This window comes from Pipistrellus hanaki (genome assembly GCF_964339955.1).
Source record: "Pipistrellus hanaki genome assembly, chromosome: 12".
NCBI classification, from domain to species: Eukaryota; Metazoa; Chordata; class Mammalia; order Chiroptera; family Vespertilionidae; genus Pipistrellus; species Pipistrellus hanaki.
Genome location: NC_140514.1, coordinates 53,820,829 through 53,848,648, shown reverse-complemented (window position 1 = coordinate 53,848,648; position 27,820 = coordinate 53,820,829). Strand labels below are relative to the sequence as shown.

Below are 27,820 nucleotides of genomic sequence, written 5' to 3'. Positions count from 1 at the left end.
TGCTCTCTGTCTCTGTGGGCGTGCTCTCCGTCACTGTGAGCGTGCTCTCTGTCTCTGAGCGTGCTCTCTGTCTCTGAGCGTGCTCTCTGTCTCTGAGCGTGCTTTCCGTCTCTGAGCGTGCTCTCCGTCTCTATGGGCGTGCTCTCTGTCTCTCTGGGCGTGCTCTCTGTCTCTCTGAGTGTGCTCTCTGTCACTGAGCGTGCTTTCTTTCTCTGAGCGTGCTCTCTGTCTCTCTGAGCGTCCTCTCTGTCTCTGAGCGTGCTCTCTGTCTCTCTGAGCGTGCTCTCTGTCTCTGAGCGCGCTTTCTGTCTCTGAGCGTGCTCTCCGTCTCTGAGCGTGCTCTCCGTCTCTGAGCGTGCTCTCCGTCTAAGAGCGTGCTCTCCGTCTCTGAGCGTGCTCTCCGTCTAAGAGCGTGCTCTCCGTCTCTGAGCGTGCTCTCCGTCTCTGTGAGCGTGCTCTCCGTCTCTGTGAGCGTGCTTTCCGTCTCTGAGCCTGCTTTCCGTCTCTGAGCGTGCTCTACGTCTCTGAGCGTGCTCTCCGTCTCTGTGAGCGTGCTCTCCGTCTCTGTGAGCGTGCTCTCCGTCTCTGTGAGCGTGCTCTCCGTCTCTGAGCGTGCTCTCCGTCTCTGTGAGCGTGCTCTCCGTCTCTGTGAGCGTGCTCTCCGTCTCTGTGAGCGTGCTCTCTGTCTCTGTGAGCGTGCTCTCTGTCTCTGAGCGTGCTCTCTGTCTCTCTGAGCGTGCTCTCTGTCTCTGTGGGCGTGCTCTCTGTCTCTGAGCGTGCTCTCTGTCTCTGTGGGCGTGCTCTCTGTCTCTGTGGGCGTGCTCTCTGTCTCTCTGGGCGTGCTCTCTGTCTCTGTGCGTGCTCTCTGTCTCTGAGCGTGCTATCTGTCTCTGAGCGTGCTCTCTGTCTCTGAGCGTGCTCTCTGTCTCTGTGGGCGTGCTCTCTGTCTCTGAGCGTGCTCTCTGTCTCTCTGAGCGTGCTCTCTGTCTCTCTGAGCGTGCTTTCTGTCTCTGTGAGCGTGCTCTCTGTCTCTGAGCGTGCTCTCTGTCTCTGAGCGTGCTCTCTGTCTCTGAGCGTGCTTTCTGTCTCTGAGCGTGCTCTCTGTCTCTGAGCGTGCTCTCTGTCTCTGTGGGCGTGCTCTCTATCTCTGAGCGTGCTCTCTGTCTCTGTGAGCGTGCTCTCTGTCTCTGAGGGTGCTCTCTGTCTCTCTGAGCGTGCTCTCTGTCTCTGAGCGTGCTCTCTGTCTCTGAGCGTGCTCTCCGTCTCTGAGCGTGCTCTCTGTCTCTGAGCGTGCTCTCTGTCTCTCTGAGCGTCCTCTCTGTCTCTGAGCGTGCTCTCTGTCTCTCTGAGCGTGCTCTCTGTCTCTGAGCGTGCTCTCTGTCTCTGAGCGTGCTCTCCGTCTCTGAGCGTGCTCTCCGTCTCTGAGCGTGCTCTCCGTCTAAGAGCGTGCTCTCCGTCTCTGAGCGTGCTCTCCGTCTCTGAGCGTGCTCTCCGTCTCTGTGAGCGTGCTCTCCGTCTCTGTGAGCGTGCTTTCCGTCTCTGAGCCTGCTTTCCGTCTCTGAGCGTGCTCTACGTCTCTGAGCGTGCTCTCCGTCTCTGTGAGCGTGCTCTCCGTCTCTGTGAGCGTGCTCTCTGTCTCTGTGAGCGTGCTCTCCGTCTCTGAGCGTGCTCTCCGTCTCTGTGAGCGTGTTCTCCGTCTCTGTGAGCGTGCTCTCTGTCTCTGTGAGCGTGCTCTCTGTCTCTGTGAGCGTGCTCTCTGTCTCTGAGCGTGCTCTCTGTCTCTCTGAGCGTGCTCTCTGTCTCTGTGGGCGTGCTCTCTGTCTCTGAGCGTGCTCTCTGTCTCTGTGGGCGTGCTCTCTGTCTCTGTGGGCGTGCTCTCTGTCTCTCTGGGCGTGCTCTCTGTCTCTGTGCGTGCTCTCTGTCTCTGAGCGTGCTATCTGTCTCTGAGCGTGCTCTCTGTCTCTGAGCGTGCTCTCTGTCTCTGTGGGCGTGCTCTCTGTCTCTGAGCGTGCTTTCTGTCTCTGTGAGCGTGCTTTCTGTCTCTGTGAGCGTGCTCTCTGTCTCTGAGCGTGCTCTCTGTCTCTGAGCGTGCTCTCTGTCTCTGAGCGTGCTTTCTGTCTCTGAGCGTGCTCTCTGTCTCTGAGCGTGCTCTCTGTCTCTGTGGGCGTGCTCTCTGTCTCTCTGAGCGTGCTCTCTGTCTCTCTGAGCGTGCTTTCTGTCTCTGTGAGCGTGCTTTCTGTCTCTGTGAGCGTGCTCTCTGTCTCTGAGCGTGCTCTCTGTCTCTGAGCGTGCTCTCTGTCTCTGAGCGTGCTTTCTGTCTCTGAGCGTGCTCTCTGTCTCTGAGCGTGCTCTCTGTCTCTGTGGGCGTGCTTTCTTTCTCTGAGCGTGCTCTCTGTCTCTCTGAGCGTCCTCTCTGTCTCTGAGCGTGCTCTCTGTCTCTCTGAGCGTGCTCTCTGTCTCTGAGCGTGCTCTCTGTCTCTGAGCGTGCTCTCTGTCTCTGAGCGTGCTCTCCGTCTAAGAGCGTGCTCTCCGTCTCTGAGCGTGCTCTCCGTCTCTGAGCGTGCTCTCCGTCTCTGTGAGCGTGCTCTCCGTCTCTGAGCGTGCTCTCCGTCTCTGAGCGTGCTCTCCGTCTAAGAGCGTGCTCTCCGTCTCTGAGCGTGCTCTCCGTCTCTGAGCGTGCTCTCCGTCTCTGTGAGCGTGCTCTCCGTCTCTGTGAGCGTGCTCTCTGTCTCTGTGAGCGTGCTCTCCGTCTCTGAGCGTGCTCTCCGTCTCTGTGAGCGTGTTCTCCGTCTCTGTGAGCGTGCTCTCTGTCTCTGTGAGCGTGCTCTCTGTCTCTGTGAGCGTGCTCTCTGTCTCTGAGCGTGCTCTCTGTCTCTCTGAGCGTGCTCTCTGTCTCTGTGGGCGTGCTCTCTGTCTCTGAGCATGCTCTCTGTCTCTGTGGGCGTGCTCTCTGTCTCTGTGGGCGTGCTCTCTGTCTCTCTGGGCGTGCTCTCTGTCTCTGAGCGTGCTCTCTGTCTCTGAGCGTGCTTTCTGTCTCTGAGCGTGCTTTCTGTCTCTGAGCGTGCTCTCTGTCTCTGTGGGCGTGCTCTCTGTCTCTGAGCGTGCTCTCTGTCTCTCTGAGCGTGCTCTCTGTCTCTCTGAGCGTGCTTTCTGTCTCTGTGAGCGTGCTTTCTGTCTCTGTGAGCGTGCTTTCTGTCTCTGAGCGTGCTCTCTGTCTCTGAGCGTGCTCTCTGTCTCTGAGCGTGCTTTCTGTCTCTGAGCGTGCTTTCTGTCTCTGTGAGCGTGCTTTCTGTCTCTGAGCGTGCTCTCTGTCTCTGAGCGTGCTCTCTGTCTCTGAGCGTGCTTTCTGTCTCTGAGCGTGCTCTCTGTCTCTGTGAGCGTGCTTTCTGTCTCTGTGAGCGTGCTTTCTGTCTCTGAGCGTGCTCTCTGTCTCTGAGCGTGCTCTCTGTCTCTGAGCGTGCTTTCTGTCTCTGAGCGTGCTCTCTGTCTCTGTGAGCGTGCTTTCTGTCTCTGTGAGCGTGCTTTCTGTCTCTGTGAGCGTGCTCTCTGTCTCTGAGCGTGCTCTCTGTCTCTGAGCGTGCTTTCTGTCTCTGTTAGCGTGCTTTCTGTCTCTCTGAGCGTGCTCTCTGTCTCTGTGGGCGTGCTCTCTGTCTCTGAGCGTGCTCTCTGTCTCTGTGGGCGTGCTCTCTGTCTCTGTGGGCGTGCTCTCTGTCTCTCTGGGCGTGCTCTCTGTCTCTGAGCGTGCTCTCTGTCTCTGAGCGTGCTTTCTGTCTCTGAGCGTGCTTTCTGTCTCTGTGAGCGTGCTTTCTGTCTCTGAGCGTGCTCTCTGTCTCTGAGCGTGCTCTCTGTCTCTGAGCGTGCTTTCTGTCTCTGAGCGTGCTCTCTGTCTCTGTGAGCGTGCTTTCTGTCTCTGTGAGCGTGCTTTCTGTCTCTGAGCGTGCTCTCTGTCTCTGAGCGTGCTCTCTGTCTCTGAGCGTGCTTTCTGTCTCTGAGCGTGCTCTCTGTCTCTGTGAGCGTGCTCTCTGTCTCTGAGCGTGCTCTCTGTCTCTGTGAGCGTGCTCTCTGTCTCTGAGCGTGCTTTCTGTCTCTGAGCGTGCTTTCTGTCTCTGAGCGTGCTCTCTGTCTCTGTGAGCGTGCTTTCTGTCTCTGTGAGCGTGCTCTCTGTCTCTGTGAGCGTGCTCTCTGTCTCTGAGCGTGCTCTCTGTCTCTGTGAGTGTGCTCTCTGTCTCTGTGAGCGTGCTCTCTGTCTCTGTGAGCGTGCTCTCTGTCTCTGAGCGTGCTCTCTGTCTCTGTCAGCGTGCTCTCTGTCTCTGAGCTTGCTCTCTGTCTCTGAGCTTGCTCTCTGTCTCTGAGCGTGCTTTCTGTCTCTGTGAGCGTGCTTTCTGTCACTGTGAGCGTGCTCTCTGTCTCTGAGCGTGCTCTCTGTCTCTGTGAGTGTGCTCTTTGTCTCTGTGAGCGTGCTCTTTGTCTCTGTGCGTGCTCTCTGTCTCTGAGCGTGCTCTCTGTCTCTGTGAGCGTGCTTTCTGTCTCTGTGAGCGTGCTTTCTGTCTCTGTGAGCGTGCTCTCTGTCTCTGAGCGTGCTCTCTGTCTCTGAGCGTGCTTTCTGTCTCTGTTAGCGTGCTTTCTGTCTCTGTGAGCGTGCTCTCTGTCTCTGAGCGTGCTCTCTGTCTCTGTGAGCGTGCTCTCTTTCTCTGAGCGTGCTTTCTGTCTCTGAGCGTGCTTTCTGTCTCTGAGCGTGCTCTCTGTCTCTGTGAGCGTGCTTTCTGTCTCTGTGAGTGTGCTCTCTGTCTCTGTGAGCGTGCTCTCTGTCTCTGAGCGTGCTCTCTGTCTCTGAGCGTGCTCTCTGTCTCTGAGCGTGCTCTCTGTCTCTGTGAGCGTGCTCTCTGTCTCTGTGATGTGAGCGTGCTCTCTGTCTCTGTGAGCGTGCTCTCTGTCTCTGAGCGTGCTCTCTGTCTCTGTCAGCGTGCTCTCTGTCTCTGAGCTTGCTCTCTGTCTTTGTGAGCGTGCTTTCTGTCTCTGAGCGTGCTTTCTGTCACTGTGAGCGTGCTCTCTGTCTCTGTGAGCGTGCTCTCTGTCTCTGAGCGTGCTGTCTGTATCTGGAAGATTCTCCACCAGGATGATTTAGTCTAACTGTGGCCTGTGTTGGGGGGTGTGGCTCACAGGGCCATGAGGAAACGGCCTGGGGTTCAGAGGGTGTTCAGGGCTGACTGTGGCGACAGCTGCTTTAACATGTCTGTCCCCAAAGAGCAGCTCAGCCGCTGGCGGGAGGCGGAGGCCAGCGCGTGGAGCAGCCGCGGAGGCGGCCAAGGGCCAGGGGCGCTCAGGGTGAGGAAAGGGGGCGCTGCCCCACCTGGGCTCCTCTGATCCTCCCAGACGCTGAGGACGGAGTCCCAGAGGCGACAGCACCTGCCTGCGGGCTGGCCTGCAGGTGGACGCACACCAGAGCTGTGTCTCCCCCGCCACCTCCCTCACCTCCTGACTGGCCAGTCTGCCATGCTCTGCCCAGGGTCCCTCCTTGGTGGCAGGGAGCCCAGCACATGACTAGCTAGATGTAATTTCACCTTCAAGATCACCCACTTACGTTTCATCCGCTGCCAGCTCGCATGCTGATAACATTTAAAAAGTAATTCCAGGTATTTCCTGAAAAACTCATTCTGCAGGAAATACCAGCCTGGCAGTGACATCAAACACTGTCACTGCAGACCTCTGTCCGCAGAATCCTCCCAGAGTGTCTGCCGCCCGCGGGCCTGTGCCGGGGGGACGACAGCCCAGCTTTGGGTGTCGGGCGCCGCCGTACCAAATGCCACGTGGCACACAACGTGGCGTGGGTGCCCGCGGCCCCTCAGCCGCACTGCGCCTGGGCACTGCCAGGCACACAACCCATCACCGGGTCCTCAAAACCACACTCCAGAGACTATTCCCATTAAGCCGTAAAGGCTCAGGTTTGATTTCCTACGAAGCTAGAGGACTGTTCATGTTGCCCAAGAACTGATAAAGGCCCAGAATGCTCTGGTGCGGAGAAGGACGGGGTCGGCCCTGCCCAGCACGCGGCTCCCACTCAGGCCCCTGTGGCTCCGCACTCTGCTGGGCTCGCTCCCGAGTGAACGGACTGAGAAACGGGGGTCTCTGTGCTGTGTCCCCACAGACACGGGGCACTGCGGGCCATGCGTGTCCGACGATGCTCTGTGATGGAGAGACCTCCCCCAAACACACAGGCCATGTGTGGCCCCGAGGCTGGGGACACGGAGGCCGGGGGACACGGAGGCCGGGGGACACGGAGGCCGGGGGACTCTGGGGCTGGGGGACTCTGGGGCTGGGGGACACTGAGGCTGGGGGACATGGAGGCTGGGGGACACGGAGGCCGGGGGACACGGAAGCCGGGGGACACGGAGGCCGGGGGACTCTGGGGCTGGGGGACACGGAGGCCGGGGACACGGAGGATGGGACACTGAGGCTGGGACACGGAGGGTGGGGAACACGGAGGCTGGGGGACATGGAGGCTGGGACATGGAGGCTGGGGACACGGAGGGTGGGGGACATGGAGGCTGGGACACTGAGGCTGGGGGACACTGAGGCAGGGGGACACAAATGCTGGGGACACCGAGGCTGGGGCACTGAGGTCAGGCAGCCTCTCCTGCGGGGCCATCTCCCCAATTCCTGCTGCCAGCACCACACCCCTCCCCACCCCCGCCCGACCAGTCCTCACTGTCCTCCACTCAGATGCCACCGCCGGGACCAGGTCCCTTGCTGACGCTCCCTCCGCCCAGTGTCAGGCCAGCCGAGAGGGACAAAGGCGCTTCCTCCCGGCCCGGCCGTCCGCTCACGGGAAAGATGCGGCGCAGAGCCCCTGTCTCAGGTCCTCCATCGGAAAGCACGCGCCCAGGCCCATCGCCTGGGGAGACGGGCCTCTGCCCCGGAGTGAGAGCAGTGCCAGCGGCGGGCGCCATGACCCGCTCCGCAGGCCTCCCTGCCCCGAGCCCGGCCACCACCTCGGCCTCTCCCGGCCCCGCGGCCCAGCCGCCGCCGTGCGGTGTGGGTGCGGAGATCGGGGGGCTGTACTTGCCTTTATGGCCCTGAGAGTGCAGGGACCGGGCGGCTGTACTTGCCTTTATGGCCCTGAGAGTGCGGGGACTGGGCGGCTGTACTTGCCTTTATGGCCCTGAGAGTGCGGGGACTGGGCAGCTGTACTTGCCTTTATGGCTGTGCTGTGCCGGGCCGTGCGGTGCGGGTGCGGGGACCGGGCGGCTGTACTTGCCTTTATGGCCGTGCGGTGCGGGTGTGGGGACCGGGCGGCTGTACTTGCCTTTATGGCTGTGCCGGGCTGTGGGGTGCGGGTGCGGGGACGGGGGACTGTACTTGCCTTTATGGCCGTGCCGGGCCCGGCGTCGGGCAGCAGGGACAGCTCCGGGGGGCTCCGGGGCAGCCCGTCGTCCTCGGAGCTCATGCCGGGGTCCTCGCCCCGCTTGGCGGGAGGGCCCCCGGGTGGGGGTGGCCCCATGTTCACGTGGCACTGTATCTTCAGCTGGGGTGGAATAAAGAACATGTGCTCTTGTTTTCATCAGGACTTTATCGACAAACTCTCCCTCGCCAATCCATTCATTCATTCAGGAGACATGTCAGCGCCTGGCCGAGGGGCAGAGGGCTGGACGGAGCACGCCGGCCTGCCTGCCATCCCTCCGCTGCCACCCTCCGCTGTCACCCTCCGCTGTCACCCTCCGCTGTCACCCCTCCGCTGTCACCCCTCCACTGCCACCCCTCCGCTGTCCTCCCTCCACTGTCACCCTCCGCTGTCACCCTCCACTGCCACCCTCCGCTGCCACCCTCCGCTGTCCTCCCTCCGCTGTCCTCCCTCCGCTGTCCTCCCTCCGCTGTCCTCCCTCCGCTGTCACCCTCCGCTGTCACCCTCCGCTGTCACCCCTCCGCTGTCACCCCTCCGCTGTCACCCTCCGCTGTCACCCTCCGCTGTCACCCCTCCGCTGTCACCCCTCCGCTGTCACCCCTCCGCTGTCACCCTCCGCTGTCACCCCTCCGCTGTCACCCTCCGCTGTCACCCCTCCGCTGTCACCCCTCCACTGCCACCCCTCCGCTGTCACCCCTCCGCTGTCACCCTCCGCTGTCACCCTCCGCTGCCACCCTCCGCTGTCACCCTCCGCTGTCCTCCCTCCGCTGCCACCCTCCGCTGTCACCTCGAAAACGAGCCATCACCAGGCAGACGTGCCAGGACCCAGCGGCCACTGCCTGGGTGTCCTGGGGAAGTTGCGAAGTGCACGCGATCGCGCTGTAAAACGTAGCCAGTAGGCCCGCAGGGGTTAAAACGTCTCGATCGATATCTGACATGCACACCGAGGGCCGCCGCCGAGGAGCTCACCTGCAGAGCCTTGATCCGGTCGCACACGTTCTCCTGGGAGAACACCCGCACGGGCCGCGCGGGGTCCGGTCCTGACTCCGGGATGAAGATGCTGTCGTGCGAGAGGGCCCTGCCGCCCAGCGCGCCCCGGGCCTCCCTAGGAGGGAGAGCCGCCGTGAGACCGCGCCCCGGAAGAAGAGCCGGGCGTGTGGCCGGTGCCCTGCGCACAGCGGGCCTGCGCAAGCGGGCCTGCACACAGTAGGCCTGCACTCTGTGGGCCTGTACACAGCGGGCCTGCACACAGTGGGCCTGCACTCTGTGGACCTGCACACAGCGGGTCTGCGCACAGTGGGCCTGAACACAGTGGGCCTGGCGGGCCTGTACACAGTGGGCCTGCGCACAGCGGGCCTGCACACGCGGGCCTGCACACAGTGGGCCTGCACTCTGTGGGCCTGCACACAGTGGGCCTGCGCACAGTGGGCCTGCGCACAGTGGGCCCACGGCTGGTGCGTGTTCTATTTGCTCCTGACTGTAGTTCATCTCCACCCTGTCAGACACCGTCAGCTACTAGGAACGTCACAGAGATAGAAGCTGCCCTCACAGATCTGACGTTTGTGTGATGCTTTTTTATTCATGGAAACACCAAGGCCTGCCCAGGTGTGAGGTCCCACAGGGGGCCTTGGCTGCTCGCTGCGCTGCCCGGAGGGCGAGGCCACTCCTGTGGGCCGGGCGCAGCGGCTGGGCGGGCTGGGGCCGTGTTTGCACAGCAGGTGGAGGGCCTGCCCGCTCAGGGGGCTCAAGGTCACCTGAGCCGGCTGTGAGATGACACTGCTCATCTGCAGAGCCACTCTGTTCCCTGGCAGGATCCGTGCAGGCAGCCTGAGCGCCCAGGCCCCGGTGCAGGCGGCAGCCCCTCCTGCGGTCCTGGCCCAGCCCCGGCCCTAGCCCTGGGCTCCCATTGGACCGGAGCCCACAGCACAGTCACGGAGAGTCCAGAGGATGTGGGAGTCAGCGCTGGGCTTTCCGAGCGGCAGTGCGGCTGAACAATAGGTGGAAGGAGGTGACCGAGACCCATGGCGAAGGCAGGAAAGCCCGCCCGGCAGACGCTGGCCGTCTGCACACCACGGCCCCACCGCCCGCCCGCATCCTGTCCCGGGAGGCCAGCGGGCTGAGGTGCGGCCCTCTCTCCTGCAGACCAGACTCTAACTTGTTTCCAGCCGGCAACAGCCAGTCCGCCAGGGGGACCCACGGCTCCCATAGGGCGTGTGCTCACATTTCTGGGAGGGCCCAGGGCCCAGGGCAAGCACCAGGCGGCCCTCCCACCCACGGCGGCCCTGGCCACAGAGCTCTCAGGACACCTGGCTTCCCTCCGCCGGGAGCTGGGCCACACCCTGGTAACCAGATGGCTGCACCACCTCCACCCCGGGCGGAACCGGGAGTTGGGACGGCATGAAAGGCCCCACAGCGACACACTGGCAGAAGCACAAGGCCTTTCCCTGCAGCAGCATTTATGGGAGGAAGGCGGAAGCACCCCAAGTGTCCTCAGGAGGAAAACACGACAGGCTGCAGGCCTCAGCGGACCGGCGGGCGAGGAGCGTCCCGGTGAACGGCAATGGGCGGCCCCGTCCGCACCAAGGGAGTAACACACAGTGCAGATAACATTTCTGGGTGCTGGCTCGGGGTGGGGAAGGGGTGTGAATGTATAAGGACACAGTGAACCTGTGTGCGTATTTGCTTATATATATATATATATATATATATTTTTTTTTTTTTTTAAATTTATTGATTTTTTACAGAGAGGAAGGGAAAGGGATAGAGAGTTAGAAACATCAATCAGCTGCCTCCTGCACACCCCTGATGGGGATGTGCCTGCAACCAAGGTACATGCCTTTGACCAGAATCAAACCTAGGACCCTTCAGTCCGCAGGCCAACACTCTATCTACTGAGCCAAACTGATTAGGGCAGCTTATACTGTATTTTTAAAGGCTGGTTCGGCTCAGTGGATAGAGCATCGGCCTGTGGACCACAGGGCCCAGACTTTGATTCTGGTTAAGGGCACGTACCTCGATTGCAGGGTCCTCCCTGGCCTGGGCCCTGGTCGGGGCAGGTGCAGGAGGCAACCAATCGATGTGTTTCTCTCACATCGATATTTCTCTCTGCCTTTCCCTTTCTCTTCCACTCTCTCTAAAAATCAATGAAAAAATACCCCTCCCCCCCAAAGAAAAAGCAAAGCAAAACAACAACAACAAAAACAAAAACAACAACAACAACGCGCCACAAAAGGATAAGTAACAAATTAATAAAATGACTTCCTGGGGGGAGGGCAGAACAAGGGGGAGACAGGGTGCCACGGTACCTATAGGTACAGTTTTGCCTTTGAAACATGTAAATGTTTTGCGTAGTTAAGAGACAAAATCAAACAAAGAAGGAAATAAAACAATCTCTCCAACTAGATAACAACCTGGAACAAGCAACACTTTATATCAGCTTGTTGGCGGAGCCACCCAGAGAAAGTGATTCTGAGTGACTTTAACTCCACTTCCAAGTGACTTTTGACTCTACATCTGTAATAGGACAAATCCTAAGAACAAAACCGCAAAGATATCAGATTGCCCTTGGTAGTCTTATTAGTAGCAACACTGACTTAAAAACACAGTACAGAACAGTCTTTACAGTATCTAACAACCTTTGCTGGGAGAGGAGAGCAATAAATTATTATAAGTATATTGTACAACGAAGAAAAGAAAAAATTTTGTTAATATCATTATGAACCAAGATATCCGGTATAAGAGAAAAATAAATTCAAATTAAAAAATCCAAAAAGTAAAATGTGTATCCTATTAAATTTAAACTGTGAATATCAGTGAATTACTCATTTATTTTTCCTCTTAAAAAATAAAGCATCTTAGGACAGCCCCCTACCTGGCAATCATCACCCCTGGCAACCAGCCTGCGGTCTCCAAAGCCATTCTCACTGAGAGGAAGGAGAGCCGGTGAAGAAACGGCGGATCGCGGGTCTGGGGAGGAAATGTGCAACCCCCCTGAGATTTCTCACTGTGCGGGAGAGCGAGGCAGCTTTCAAACACACGGGCTCGTGGGGAAAGTGCCGGAGCGGCCCTGGCCGGCGTGGCTGGTCGGCTGACCACTGTCCTGTGCGCTGAAAGGCTGCCAGTCCGTGTCCGGTCAGGGCACATACCCATGTTGTGGGTTTGATCCCTTGTTGGGGTGCATACAGGAGCAACTGATCAATGTTTCTCTCTCTCCTTGCCTCTCTTAAAAAAATCAATAAAAACATTAAAAAAGAAAAAGAAAAAGAACCCAGGAGTTCATTTGAAGATACTCCATGGGACAGAAAGATGAATAAAGCCAATCAAATATGTAAAAATCCATGCCTTAATAATAATGACCCCTGACGGTCATTATGCCTCTGAAGAGTTTTATCCTTGAGTTAAGGGCCAATGTTGTTTAAAAGAAAACATAAAAGTTGGCATGGAAACAAATCTGTGGTGTTTTTTTTACCCTTTTTATTCACATATATAACTGCTGGAATAACTGAGCTTATATATTGCAACTATACTTTGGTGAAATACAAGTCATTAATATTCAAGAAAAAACAAAATTCATTGATCAGTATTGGAAGATGACAAGGTACCAGGTCATCACTCTGAAGGTGGATCAATAAAAGGATCAGTATTTAAGCATTACTCTGCCCTTCCTGTACAAACTCTATTTGAGAGCCACCGAGGAGCTGATGGAGCAAAGAGAAAGGTCTTCTTCATAGAAGAGCTAGTGACCAGTGCACGGATTTGTGCACATTGAAAGGAAATTAATTAGAAGGTGGCCGGTGGTGTGGGACTGGGCAAGATGGGCTGGACACGCTCTGGAGCCAACCTCCCGGGTTCCTCCCCAGCGTCTGCAGAGTGAGCGGGGTTCCACTGGCAGGTGGGGTCCCTCAGCCTGGCCTGTGGGGACTGGGCTGAAACTGGCTCTCCAACATCCCCTGAGGAGTCCTGGAGTGTGAGAGGGACTCACTCTGTAAAGTTGCTGTCTACGGGTTGTGTAATGCAAACACAAGTGCGCAGTAAACCAGATTTGGGGCCAACAGTGCCCCAGCAACATAACTCACAGCCAAAGGTGGAATCACAGGCCCAGTAAGGAATCGGGCTTCCTCCTCTCTGGTTTCAGGGTGTGTCACCCAGAACCATTGCTGCCAAGTCACTGCAGCTCAGCAGCTCCTGTGTTGAGCATCTGCCCCCTGGTGGTCAGTGCGTATCATAGCAAGAGTTGACATATTAGCCATATATATATATATATATATATATATATATATATATATATATATATATATATACACACACACACACACACACACACACACACACACACACTAGAGGCCTGGTGCACGAAATTTGTGCATGGGGGCGGCGGGGGAGGTCCCTCAGCCCAGCCTGCACCCTGTCCAATCTGGGGCTCCTTGAGGGATGTCCGACTGCCCATTTAAGCCTGATCCTGAAATGGGCAGTCGGACATCCCTCTCACAATCCAGGACTGCTGGCTCCCAACTGCTCACTTGTCTGATTGCCCCTAACTGCTTCTGCCTGCCATCCTGATCACCCCCTAACCCACTCCCCTGCCAGCCTGATAGATATAACTGCTCTGCTGCGGCCTGATTGCCTCTAACTTCCCTCCCCTACAGGCCTGGTTGCCCCCAACTGCCCTCCCCTATAGGCCTGATTACCCCCAACTGTCCTCCCCTGCAGGCCTGGTCCCCCCCAATTGCCCTCCCCTGCAGGCCTGGTTCCCCCCAACTGCCCTCCCCTATAGGCCTCGTCCCCCCAACTGCCCTCCCCTGCAGGCCTGGTCCCCCCCTACTGCCCTCCCCTGCTGGCCTGGTCCCCCCCTACTGCCCTCCCCTGCAGACCTGGTCCCTCCCTACTGCCCTCCCCTGCTGGCCTGATTGCCCCCACCTGCCCTCCCCTGTAGGCCTGGTCACCCCCAACTGCCCTCCTCTGCTGGCCTGAACACCCACAACTTCCCACTCCTGCTGGCCATCTTATGTCCACATGGGGGCAGCCATCTTGTGTGTTGGAGTGATGGTCAATTTGCATATTACTCTTTTATTAGATAGGATATAGATTCCAGCTGACTCATGCAGGATAAATGGCACAATTAGAAAAACCACCATTTTGCAATGAAATGGTGGGTCTGGGCAATGACCCTCAGTGGGCGTTAAAACCATCAGGTGAAGATGAGTGGAGGAATCGCACTGGGAACCCCTGCCCCCACTGCTCAGTCTTGGTCACGGAAGTGGGACAACCAGGAAGCATGTGCCTGTGAAGTGACAGCAAGTATCCAGGTCCACCTCAATCTAAGCCGTATCTCGCTCTACCTAACACTTCCCAAGAGCTCGGAGACTACAGGAATGAGTCGGGCTGTGCCAAGAGAAAGCAAAGCCAGAACGTGGGATGCTCTGCAGAGCAACCGATTCTGCTCTTGCAGCAGATCAGCGACCCGAAACCAAGGGGCTGAGGGCAGCTACAGGTGAGGAGCCTTAAGAGGCAAAACCACACAATAAATGGGCGTCTACTCCTCAAACCCACAGGCTCCCAGACTTCGCCAGCAGCGATGTGTCCCGGCAGGCGGCTCCTCTGGCCGCGGTGACGGTGAGAAGTCGCTCAGGTCCGGGAGACGCCGACTCGCGCCGCGGCTAAGAGTGCCTTTAGGGCCTTGCCTGCCCTCCACACCGCTCTCTGAAAACACGACTTCACTTCCAGAGCTCCCTCACACTCCACCCTCAGCTTCCTCTCCTGCTTCCACCCAGCGAACTGTGACCAGTGAGTGAGGACCCTGCCCGGTGCGGGCACAGGAAGGTGAAAGGGCGCGGTCCCACCTCCCACGGCTCCGGTGACAGAGGAACGGACAAGTGGACAGGCTATTGCACCCCAGCGGGCCCTCCTGCTACGGGCTGTTCCATGGCTGGGGGAGGGGGTGGTACTCCGAGGCCTGTTCCCAACACCAGGCCTGTGTGCCAGTCAGGAGGGCTGTGTGGGGTACGTGACCGGCCCAGAGGAGACCTGCAATACTTAGCAATGCTACCGTGACGATGTCTTCCCCCGAGTTTGGAGCCCACCGCCTGCAGCACCTATCTCAGCCCATCGTCTCCACCCTCCACAAGCCTCATGGGGGCCAGCGTGCCCACTGCCAGCAGGAAGAAACAAACAAGCCACCGGAGAGCCACAGCCTTTCCTCTTCGGCCATGTGGTGCCACCAGGTGGCCAGTGTGAGTTCCGCTCTGCCAGGCCCTGGGGAGGGGACGGGAGGAGGAGGGCGGGCGGGACTCATGCCTGGGCGCTGACAGCGACCACAGCACCCCAGCGTGGTCTGTTCTCTGGCCCGAGGGTCACTGTGCCTCTGAAGAGTTTTACCTCAAGCTAAGGGCCAAAGTTGTTTAAAAGAAAACATAAAAGTTGGCGTGACAGCAAACCTGTGTGTTTCCCCACCCCACTGTTTACTCATAGAGGTAGCTGCTGGAATAACTGAGCATATATATTACAACTCTATTTTGGTGGAAGGCAAGTTATAAAAATAGGTAGACTTCCCCAAATTGTCCTAATATTGAGTCTGTTCTGCCTCATAATATTTCTGGATGATTTTTCTAAGATGGAACAGAAAAAAGCGCCCCCCCCCCCCCACCTCCTTCTCTCTTGTCTCTGTTTCTCTCTCTCTCTCTCTCTCTCTCTCTCTCTCTCAAAACTTTCTTATTAGATTACTCAAAGTTCAAGCTTAAACAGATGTACTTCCTAGTACAGTATCCACATCCTCAAAAGAATTTTAGGTGAAATTAAATCGGCTCATATCCCAATATTGCTCATTTCAGCTGTAGCATACTGGGCAACTTCTCCAAAATGTTGCTGAAGCGTGGTTTGCTCACTTATAAAATGGCACGTCTTACCTCCTGTCCCACAGTTTTTGTAGAATTTTAATATGAGCAGCACCTGACACACAGCAGGTACCTAACGATCCCCCCAACTTTCTCCGCGTGTGAAAAGACAGAAAGCGCGGCTTCCGTGGGAGTGTGCTGTGGAATCCCCAGGAAGAAAGCAGGCTCAGACACCCAGCACGTCACCATGACAACGACACAGCAGCCAGGCCCCGCGCCCCTGAGGGATGTGAGAGCGACTCACTCGAGCTCATCCTCCGAGTCGTAGCCCACGGGCCCTGCCTCGATGGCGATGACCTCGCTCTTCGCCTGACTCTGCTTCCAGGTGCTGCCTCCGGAGGGGGGCGGGTCCTTCCTCTTCTTCTTGCCGAAGAGCTTCTTAAACGTTTTGAACTTGGACTTTTTCTTTCCTGTGCAGAAGGAATGCCCGTGAGTGCTGACCGAGCCGGCGTGAGGCGTGCAGGGGGAGGAAGCAAGATCGCTGTCCAGGCACCAAGCTATTCTCTCCTCGGCAGCCCGTCTGCCCCACGGCAGGGCCTGCAGCCCCCGGCACCCGTTTCCGGACCCCTGGAAACAGGTCTTGATTTCTGCCTATTTGGGGCACTTAATGAAAGGGCCGAGGAAGCGCTGTAGTGCGATCACAGCATTGAAGCATGAGCAACTCTCCTCTGGGCTGAAATCGAGGTTTAATCTCTTTCTCAGACAGGGTCAAAAGCAAAGAGTCCTGAGGAGGAAAAGACCATGTCAGAACCCAATTTTTTTCTCAAAATAATCCTAAGTGCTTCAGTTAGTGTGGACCTGGGCACCATGGGCCGCCAGAGGAGGGCCAGCCTGGTGGCAAGAGGTGCTGGCGGGAGCCCCAACGCAGCGATGCCCTACAGGGTCCCGTGGGGAAATCGTCATGTGCGGTGGCCGCACAGAGCCCCCGCCCTGCTCCCAGGTGACAGAATTCACAGCCCTGCCAGCGCCACGCCTCCTGCCTTCTCACCACAAGCCCGTCATCCGGACCCTGTGCCTGAGCATTAGCAGCTAAGCAGAGCTCCCTGGTTTCCTCCCGAACCTGTAGGGGGGCTGACAATGGGAGGATGCAAGGCTGCGGATAAGCAGGATGCTGCCTGATACGCCCCAAACATCTGCTCCAGGGATCCCCGAGTTTATACGTAGGTTAGGGGTGTCGAACTCAATCAGAGAAGGGGCCAAAATTTAAAATCCAGACTAAATCGCGGGCCGAATGGTTTACTGAACAGTCATAAACTGACAATGTCATAAACTGACAGCGGAGTGCAGTGATGACAGTGCGGTGCGGGCCACATTGCAAGGCCTGGCGGGCTGGATTTGGCCCGCGGGCCTTGTGTTTGATACATGTGACGTAGGTAATTCTGTAAGTGGAGTTCCTCAAAAACAGAGGGAATGGTTATATTTTATGTGAATGCTCGATACTGCCCCCATGTGGAGAATTAGTAAGGATGGGTCTGGTAGGAGTCCCTGCAGGACCTGAGGTGGCGCTAATCGCTGCCAAGAGGGGATTTAATCCTTCAGCCAAGTCTCACCATGGAATGACAGTTTCCTTACCTTTGTAATCACAGAACAATTACGTTGCTCACTGGTGGCTCTTGAAGAGTCTATTATTTGGAAAGGCTTTAGCAGTTTTCTGCATTTACCGGGTCACCGGCTGGCCTTTGCCTAGTTAACAAACAGGTACACACCCTGCAGGTCTGAGCTAACATGTGGCCTCGCGGTCCTTTACATCAAAGACGCGGCTGCTGCTCTGGGACCATGTTTACAGTGCTCTCAAATGACACGAATGGACTAAATTGTTTGGAGTCGACAGTAGTGAAGGTCAAAGAGAAAAACAGCTCAATCATTCTTATCTAGTTTCTAAGTACACATAGCAAAATACGTTAGAGTGCAGTGAGGAACTTTTAATTTAAAGTAACTGGCAGCATAGGAATTATGTGTTTAAAATAGTGTGGTGGTTTCCCGTCTTATATTTAATACTAGAGGAATCCACGGGCAGCAAAATCTCAGCCATAAGCCGAAGCACTATCTTCACTGATACAGCCCCCAGGGCAATGGAAACTAAGGAGAAAATAAACAAATGGGATCTACATCAAAATAAAAAGCTTCTGCACAGCAAAAGAAACTATCAACAAAACAAGAAAGCCCACTACATGGGAGAACATATTTGCCAATGTTATCACCGATAAGGGTTTAATCCCCAACATTTACCGGGAACTTATACAACTTAACAAAAGGAAGATAAACAATCCAATAAAAAAATGGGCAAAAAGTATCCTAGATAGATACTTTTTGAAAAGGGACATAAGGAAGGCCATGAGACACATGAAAACATGCTCAAAGTCACTAATCATCGGAGATATGCAAATCAAAACAACAATAAGATACCATCTCACACCTGTCAGAATGGCTATCATCAACAAATCAACAAAGTGCTGGCGAGGTTGCAGAGAAAAAGGAACCCCCATGCACTGCTGGTGGGAATGCAAACTAGTGCAGCCACTTTGGAGAACAGTATGGAGTTTCCTCAAAAAACTGGAAATGGAACTCCCATTTGACCCAGTGATCCCACTTCTAGGAATATATCCCAAGAAACTAGAAACACCAATCAGAAAGGATATATGCACCCCTATGTTCATAGCAGCACAATTCACCATAGCTAAGATTTGGAAACAGCCTAAGTGCCCATCAGCAGATGAGTGGATTAAAAAACAGTGGTGCATCTACACAATGGAATACTACGCTGTGGTAAAAAAGGAGTTCTTACCATTTGCAACAGTATGGATGGAACTAGAGAGCATTATGCTAAGTGAAATAAGCCAGTCAGAGAAAGATAAATGATCTCACTCATTTATGGAATATAATGAACAACACAAACTGACGAACAAAAACAGATCCAGAGACACAGAAGCATCGATCAGACCATCAAAACTCAGAGGGAAGGTAGGGGAGGGTGGGGGTTTGGGGGAGAGATTAACCAAAGGACTTGTATGCATGTATATGAGCATAACCAATGGACACAGACACCAGGAGGGTGAGGGCATGAGTGTGGGGGGGCAATGGGAGAATAAGGACATATATGTAATACCTTAATAAAGAAAAAAATAAAAAATAGTGCAGTGGTAGGCCTGTGGTGGGGGGCAGGTGCGGGGGGCTCAATGTGGGGGAGGGGAGGTGGGGACATCTGTAATACTTTCAATAAGAAGGATAAATTAAAACAAACAAGAAAAAGATGCCGCTGCTGGTCAGTGGGGGTATCTGGGGCGGGGCGAGGGGGGAGAAGAGCCGCACAGACCCAGATGAGCACTGGCGTTTGCCTTGCGTGGTCCGGCAGCCTCCCACGAGGGGCCTGTCTGCGCTGCGTTTATCCACCTGCTGGGCTTCCAACTCAGCTCCTTCCACCGTGACCGGCACTACTCAGGTTTCCTACATCCTGAATCTGATTTATGAGTTTACATTTTTGCTAGGAATTTGCCTTTTTCCAAATTTTCAAAGTAGTTGTTAAAATATCCTCTTGCTGTTTCAGCATCCGCTGTCTGTAAGGAAGTTCTCTTTCTGGGCCCCTATGGGAATTATTGTGCCTCCTCTTTTTCCTCGATCAACTGCACCAGAGGTTTGTTGATTTTATTTGCATCAATTTCTATTCCTCGTTTTATTTTTTACTTCCTTCTACTTTCTTTGGGTTTACTTTGCTAACTTTGTAAATTCATGAGATCAATAGTTAGCTTGTTAATTTTTAGGCAATTTATTCATTTTAGGCAATTTCTAAGCACTTTAGAATTTTCTTATCTTTCTGTTATTGATTTCTCGTTTAACTGTATTGTGGTGAGAGAATAGACTCCACATGGTCTGAATCTGTTCAATTTTGTCAAGACTTGCTTGAATTTGTAAATGTTTCTCATGTGCTTGAAAAATAATGTATGGTTTTCAATGTTTTATACGTGTCAAGTAGGACAAGGCCTTTTTATTTGTGTTGTCTAAATACTTTATATCTTTAATTTTTAAATACATTTGTTCTATGAATCACTGATACAATTATACAAAAAATAACCCAGTCTTATTGTAGATTATATCTACTCTACTTAATTGTCAGTTTTTACTCTATATCTTTGACATTATGTTGGTGCATAGAAAGGTAAATTATTATCTTGGTCCCGAGTAAAACCTTTTGTGAAACGCCCTCTGTGATTTCAGTAATGCTTTGTGCCTTACATTTCATTTGGACTGCTTTTGATATAGCTAGCCAGCCTCCTTTGGCCCAGTATTTGCAAGGTACATGTTTTTCTGTCCTTTTACCTTCAACTTTTCTGCTTACGATAATTAGTTTTTGAAACTCAATCTGATGATCTTTAACTTCTAAGCGGAACAATTAACGCAGCTAGTCTCCTTACACTCACTGTACTGGCTGATACGTTAAAAAAACAGGTCCCCCAGCTGGAGGGTCTGCTGAGAGCGCTCTGCCGGGCTGCAGACTCCACTGCCCTCCGGGCTTACTCACCTCCCAGAGCCCCACCTCCAAACTGCACCACATGGGGAGGGGGGTAGGATTTTAACCTATGGATTTTGGAGGGACACAAACGTTCAGTCCATAACACATAGCACATCTCTCCATGGATGGGGGTCTTTGTTGCTTTCTTCAAATAATATCTATATTTTTCAGCCTACAGATCCTACATATACTTTGTTAGATACATACTTAAGTATTTCCTTTATTGGTACCACTGTAAATGGCACCTTTAAAAAATGTCAATTTTTAATTCTTTATTGTCCTATATAATAAAGAGGTGATATGCAAATTAACCCCATGCCCTCACAAGATGGCTGCCTACGACCAGGCCAGCAGGGAGGTTAGTGAGAGACAACCAAATGACTAAACAAGCAGGCTGCATGGGGCGCCAAGGCCGGCGGGCAGGGAGTGGGCAGTTAGGGGCAACTAGGCCAGTGGGGGAGGGGCAATAAGGGGTGACCAGGTAGGCAGGCAGGCAGTGATCCAGGATACTGAGAGGGATCAGGCCTAGATCGGCAGTCAGCTATCCCCCAAGGGGTCCTGGATTAGAGAGGGTGCAGGCTGGGCTGAGAGGACTCCACCCCATGCACAAATTTCATGCAGTAGGCCTTTAGTTAATATATAAAATTACAATTTTTAAATATTGATCCTGTGTATATAGTGACAACTTGCTAACCTGGCTTAAGAGTTCTAGTACTTTTGATATTTTCTATAATCAGAGTTTTACTTCTTCTTTCCATCTGGATCCCCTTTATTTCTTTCTCATGCCTTATGGCACTGGCTGGGTGCTATGAGACTTCTTATAGTTCTCTGCTACCTCCATATACTTTCATACTTTCAAACTTTTATTTGTTATCTTCAACCTTAAGATAGTGATTGTTTTATAGCACCTATTTGATAATTCTGATATTCAGTACTGTTGCATGTCTGTTTCTCTCTGCTGTGAATCAGTTCGCTAGGATTGCCATGATGAAGTACCACAGACTGAGGGCTTAAACAACAGAACTGCTATTGTCTCGGTTCTGGAGGCTAGATGTCTGAGCTCCAGGTGTCTTTGGCATGGTTAGTTCCTTCAAAGGATTATGATGAAGAAATCTATTCCGTGTCTCTCCGCTCATGTTTCGTGTTTGCTGTCAATCTGGCATTCTTCCCCCTGTGGCTGCCAGCACCCTAATCTCTGACTTCATCTTCCCGTGGTGTTCTCCCTGAGTGTGTGTCTGCATCTCAGTGCCCCTTTCTTTTTTTTCTTTTTCTTTTTTATTTATTTATTTATTTATTTATTTATTTATTTATTTATTATTAAATTATTATCTTGTACATATTTTAACATTGCCCTCTCCTCCCATACATACCCTCCCTCCCCAGAGTTTTGTGTCCATTAGTTGTACTTATATGCATGTATACAAGTCCTTCGGTTGATCTCTTATCTCCCCCAGATCTCCCCGCTGTAATTTTACAGTCTGCTTGTTGCTTTACTGTCTTTATATCTGTCTTTTGGTTTGTCAGTTTATAATGTTTTTTAATATCCATAAATGAGTGAGGCCATGTGGTATTTCTCTTTCATTGACTGGCTTATTTCACTCAGCATGATGTTCTCTAGTTCTATCCAGGTTGCTGCAAATGAAGAGAATTCCTTCTTTTTTATGGCAGCATAGTATTCCATTGTGTAGATGTACCACAGTTTTTTGATCCAATCATCTGCTGACGGGCACCTAGGCTGTTTCCAAATTCTAGCTATTGTAGATTGTGCTGCTATGAACATAGGGGTGCATATATCCTTTCTGATTGGTGTTTCTAGTTTCTTGGGATATATTCCTAGGAGTGGGATTACTGGGTCAAATGGGAGTTCCATTTTCAGTTTTTTGAGGAAACTCCACACTGTTCTCCATAGTGGTTGCACCAGTCTGCATTTCCACCAGCAATGCACGAGGGTTCCTTTTTCTCCACAACCTCGCCAACACTTGTCATTTGTTGATTTGTTGATGTTGGCCATTCTGACAGGTGTGAGATGGTACCGCATTGTTGTTTTGATTTGCACCTCTCGGATAATTAGTGACTTTGAGCATGTTTTCATGTGCCTTTTGGCCTTCCTTCTGTCTTCTTTTGAAAATATTCTATTTAGGTCCATTGCCCATTTTTTAATTTGATCATTCATCTTCCTTTTATTTAGTTCTATAAGCTGTTTGTAGATGTTGGATATTAAACCTTTATCAGTGGTAACATTTGCAAATATGTTCTCCCACACAGTGGGCTTTCTTGTTGTTTTGTTGATGGTTTCTTTTGCTGTAAAAAAGCTTTTTATTTTGATGTAGTCCCATTTGTTTATTTTCTCTTCAGCTTCCATTGCCCTAGGGGCAGTATCAGTGAAGAAGTTCTTTTGGTATATGGCTGAGATTTTGTTGCCTGTAGATGCTTCTAGTATTTTTATGGTTTCCCGTCTGATGTCTAAGTCCTGTATCCATTTTGAGTTTATTTTTGTGTATGGTGAAAGTTGGTGATCTAGTTTCAGCAGACCGGGCTCACCTACTCCAGAATGACCTCATCTAAACCACCTACCCCTGCACAGACCCAGTTCCCAAAGAGGGCCACATTCTGATGTTCTGGGGGTTAGGACTTCAATATACGAATTTTGGAGGCACACAGTTCAACCCCTAACAGGCTGGCTCTCATTCATGGTGCTTGTTGCCCAATCTGCCTGGTTATCGCTGACAGTTTGTCACAGAACCGACAGCACCAATTATTGCTGACGGAGTAACCTGGAGTCTGGGTAGAAGGCACCTTCCCTCAGAGAAGACTTTCCTTCTGCAGGTCCCTGAGGCCACCTTCAGGCTAGAGAAACTCTGAGCCAAGCTCAAGGCTTGAGAGTCTCTGAATCACCCAACTGATGCAGACACAAGCTGTCCATCCACACAACAGTGACTCACCCCTGGTTCACACTTATTCACATTGTGCGGCCCCACAGGCCCAGCCTGCTGTAGGGAAGGTCTGGGAGATGGCCACCTTGTACAGCTCTGTACCTTACACAGGACCCTCTCCCTCTCCCACTGCGTCACGAAGACATAAAAACTGAACTCACACTTTCCAAGACTGGTAAACGATCTGAGGGCAAAGGTGGCTTCTAGGCTCAGTTTCCACTTTTCTCTAATTCTGGACTCATTACCTCTTACTTTTAAAAAGAATTTAAAGGAATGCTCTTATTTAGAATTTTGCATTTTAAATGGAAAGAGGTTGAATAACTTGATTCAGTATTATTTGAAAAAAAAATACTTAGTTCTTTTCTTTTTTTAAATAAATTCTTCATGGTGACCTCTGTAAGTACCCCAAACTAGTAGTTATGGATGTAGTCTCAGGATAATTAACTACTTCTTCAAACAGTATTTTCTTGTTTAAAATCAGTACTAGTTCAGTGTTCCATAATGTGAAATTTTGCAACCCATTTTTTCTCAGGGTTAATTAAAAACCCCTTATCTTATATCTGTATTGGGGGGGGGGGGTATCTATTCAATTATGATAAAAGAAAAGTAGTTCTAACATGGAATAATAAGAAAAAGCAATCTATAATCTACCACAATATATGATATTTATTGAAATGTGACAGAGAAAAAGCAGTTCTAATACAGAATAAGAAAAATCTACTGAAAATATCTAAAAATAATCTTTAATAGAATTAGTATCAGAAACTAATGGTTAGCAGGTAGAATTTAATATTATTGAAGCTATTTCCCCTGAACAATACTTAAAAATGACTACTAGCATTTGGGCTTTAAAGAGAGAGAGAGATGGAGACCTTTGCTACCAAAATAAGGTGAGTATAAATGGCTAATCTGTGGAAAAGGTACACTGTAGGAAGATCGATGATTTTTAAGGTAAATTTTACAACTCTATCAAGACATAAATAGCAATATATGAGTAGTGGTAAACCAACCAAATGACTGGATAACTCTGAGGACTTGTTGTCAGGTGATGATTCATGGGCCTGGCATTTAGCTCTGTAAAGGATATAATAAGATCTCCTCAAAAAGAACAGCCATAAAAGAGGATTTGAAGGCTTTGTTATTCTATTCTTCTGGACCATCAGGCTACCTTACACTTTGCCAACCTCCTGCTGGTACCTTCAGATGTTCTTGGATAACAAATGAGTCCACTGCACTGCTCAAGTCAATCAAACATGGGGACAGGAATGAGGAAAAATGACTCTAACCCGCCCTCCAAGTCTGAGAAGCAAAGGAGGACCCCCAGCATTGCAGGCCCTCTGGTCTCAGTATGACAGCCCTAGGGAATGTCTGAACATGTTGTGAACTGAACCCCCCATTCTCCGGGCAGAGAACCCCGATGCCTGGTTCCATCAGCCCCTCCCCCTGCCCCACAATCCAATGAGGACTCTCCCCAGCGCAGGGGAAGGGCGCCTTACCTGCGCTGTCCTCCCCCAGGCCTTCAGCAGCCTCCCGGAGCTTAAAGTCCATCACCCGTGTGGAAATCATGGCCAGCTCCCTAAAACCAGATGGAAAGTGACATTAAAGAAACATGTTTAGAAACAGTCAGCTAAGATTTCAAATAATTTATACCTATGTATAGAGTTCCAATAAATATAAGATCATACAAATATGTACACATAAACCTGGCAACAACCCTAGTAACTGTGATTCAACTGGAAACACTAGCTTTTTTAGTGCCCTAATCTTATAAAGAAATAGGCAATCAAGAATAACAAAAAGTTATAGGAAAGTCTTTAAGGGAAACACAAAATCACAACAAAACTCAGTAGAAATTTGTGTAATTTTTAAAAATATATTTTATTGATTTTGTATAGAGAGGAAGGGAGAGAGATAGAGAGTTAGAAACATTGATGAGAAAGAGTCATCAATCAGCTGCCTCTTGCACACCCCCCACTGGGGATATGCCCGCAACCAAGGTACATGCCCTTGACCAGAATTGAACCCGGGACCCAAGCCGACACTCTATCCATTGAGCCAAACCGGTCTCGGAAAATTTGTGTAATTTTTAATAAAAATTTTAAAACTTGATAGTTATATAAATGAAAGAAAAAAGGAGGATCCATGAATCATTGAATAGAACACTATAAAAAGGAACATGCAAAGAATAAAATGGAGCTCTTTACATTATAATAGAAATTTTGAAAAGCAATAATATTACTAAAACATAGTTGATGAAATAATCAGTAATGAAAATTAAAAGAGGTAGTTTAAATAAATTAGAGAATCAATCTAGAGATCCAACATTCCAATAATTTAAGTCTCAGACAGAAAAAATAAAAATTTAAAAAGAAGGAAATTATCAAGGTAATAACAGAAGACATTTTCAAAGAATTTAAGGATCTAAACTTGCAAATAGAAAGAGTGGATAGAATAGCCAAAAATGAACCAAACAAGTTAATTTGTAGCATTTCTATGTTCTAGAAATATTGAAGGATTCTTGCTATGAAGCATGAATGAAAATAAAGTAAAATATTCAAATGATTAAAAGACACTGAGAGAAAATAAGGAAAATCATTTCTGAAGTCAGCAAAGAAGTGTGGCAAAGCAAAGGGAGGAAAAGGGGAAACACCTGCAATAATATCAACATTAAAAAATAAAAAATAAAAAGAAAGAAAGAAACATGTTTAACAGAAGTTAACAGTGAGAAAAATGCCGGTGGTGACTGCTTTCTGTCTAGGACCTCACCTGCCCATGGCAGAACATGGGACAGTGCAGCCCAAAAACACATCTATAGCTCAAGATTGGTAACCACACAGGCATTTAAGCACTCGCTGATGGAGCAATTGCATAGAAACCAGATAGCAGGAACAAATGCTTCGCCAAGTTAGTTGCAGAATAGCCGCAGAGATGTGGATTCCAGCACGGGGAAGGTAGTCAGTGATATCCAGCATGGGGATGTGGGCAAGGTGGGGGCTGGAGGCAGTGGGGGCCACTGTGTAGAGTACGTGACTTTCTGGACACTTTGTTGTACATCTGAAGCTAATACAGAATGGGGTTGAATGTAAACTGAAATAAAAAAATATCCTTTTATTTATAGAATGAAGATTTGGTTTCTCTCTCTCTCTCTCTCTCTCTCTCTCTCTCTCTCTCTCTCAAAAAAAAAAAAAAAAAGGATTTTCAGAAATTATGTTTTTCTCTTGTTCACTGTAGAAAATTTGGAAGATATAGAAATGAAAACCACTCATAGTCCTACCAACCAAGGGTAATCACAGTTAATGTTTTAATGTATTTCCTTCCATATTTTTGTTTTAATGTATTTCCTATAATGTTTTAATGTATTTCCTTCTATATTTTTCTATGCTAGTATTTGTATATGCACACACAAACCACATTAGGAAAACTGACTTGCTGATTTTCTTTCTAATTCTTCCTAAGTGTATTGTAATGGCTACATAATATCCTACCTAATAAAAGAGTGATATGCAAATTAACCATCATTCCGCTACAACACAAGCCATGCCCACCAACCAATCAGAGCAAGTATGTAAATAAACCCAACTAAGATGGCTACAGCCACTGAGAGCAGGAGGGAGGCTTGGGTTTCCTAAGCAATGGAAGAAGCCAAGCTTTCCACCTGCGCTGGCTGGCCTAAGCCTCCACTCAAGGCTACAAAGTTTCACTTATAGAAGGTAAACAAATCCAAACAGAAATGGCTGCCAGCCACGGAGTGAGCAGGAGGCTTGGCTCTGCTCCAGGCTACAAAATTTCAATTATAGAAGGTAAATAAATTCCAGATACCAGGGCCTCCACTTGAGTCGCCAGGGGGCGTGGCTGGCCTGCAAACCACTACAGGCCCCTCAATCAGGCCGCCCCATGCCCAAGGGAGCCCCCACCCTGATCCAGGACACCCTTCAGGGCAAACCAGCTGGCCCCCACCCATGCACCAGGCCTCTATCCTATCTAATCAAAGAGTAATATGCAGATTGACCATCACTCCAACACACAATAGCTTCCCCGATGTGGTCAAGATGGCTGCCCCATGTGGACACAAGATGGCCACCACAAGATGGCCAGCAGTGGAATGCAGTTGGGAGGGACCAGGCCTGCAAGCAAGGGCAGCTGGAGGTGATCGGCTCTGTAGGGGAGGGCAGTAAGGGGTAACCAGGCCAGCAGAGGAGGGAAGCTGGGGGCAAACAGGCTTGCAGGGGAGCAGTTAGACATCATTCAGGCTAGCATGGGATCAGGCTGGCAGTCAGAAGTGGTTAGGGGCAATCAGGAAGGCAGGCAGGTGAGCAGTTTGGAGCCAGCAGTCCTGGATTGTTAGAGGGATCCCAGATTGGAATGGGTACAGGCTGGGCTGAGGGACACACACCCCGCCCCCGGCCCCATACACGAATTTCATGCACTGGGGCCTCTAGTTTTGATATAAAGCCACATCATCACTGCTTTACATTGTGTTTCTTTTTTGAACTTTTCATTATGAAAAATTTCAAACTGCTACAAAATTGTGAAGAATATATAATGAACTTAACATATGGTCGCTGTAATTTCAACTTCACGCCTTCTCCCCCTCAAACTCCCACTAGGTTATTTCAAAGGAAACCAGTCCAGATATTATCATGTCATCTACATGTACTTGACTTCTTGCTGAATAAAATGCCTCTGGCTCTTCGCAGCAATCACAGAGCATCGCTGGCCACTCTCCCCGCAGCAGAACATGGAGCTAACGTGTTCTGCCTCCCACAGCTGACGTGTAAACGGCGCACTTTGCCCCACTCACTAACTCACCGTTTATTCGGAAAGCTATCACTTGTTGGCAGTTACCATGAATCCTCACTTAAAAGGGGGCTCAGATGTTTACTTAACCAATTAACCTTTTCCCCTTGTGCAGAGCACATAACGGGACACTGTTTAACAGGGGAAAGGAGTCAGAGGTCTGTGGCCGGGTCTGGCCTCATGTTTAGGTCTCCTTTAATATTAACGTCAAAATGTCCCTCTCCCCACCAGCCAATTCCTAAAAAAGATGAACAAAGCTTCATCAGCTCCACTTCTCTATTTTCATACCATTTAG

The 27,820-nt window shown here is 51.1% G+C and overlaps 1 protein-coding gene across 1 annotated transcript in view; it reads right to left on the bottom strand.

Moving 5' to 3' along the window:
• Positions 1–6,716: 6,716 nt before the first annotated feature.
• The window catches only part of LOC311631163 (CRACD-like protein), a gene marked incomplete at its 3' end in the record, with an annotated part of 77,488 nt that continues 56,384 nt past the window's right edge, over positions 6,717–27,820 (bottom strand). Inside the window, exons 2-6 of the mRNA XM_084900978.1 lie at positions 24,225–24,304; positions 15,533–15,698; positions 8,369–8,504; positions 7,361–7,522; positions 6,717–7,073 (exon numbers count right to left, since the gene is read on the bottom strand). Of these exons, the coding sequence (XP_084757104.1) occupies positions 6,717–7,073; positions 7,361–7,522; positions 8,369–8,504; positions 15,533–15,698; positions 24,225–24,294 (891 nt within the window). The 5' untranslated portion in view covers positions 24,295–24,304. The remainder of the gene's footprint in view (positions 7,074–7,360; positions 7,523–8,368; positions 8,505–15,532; positions 15,699–24,224; positions 24,305–27,820) is intronic.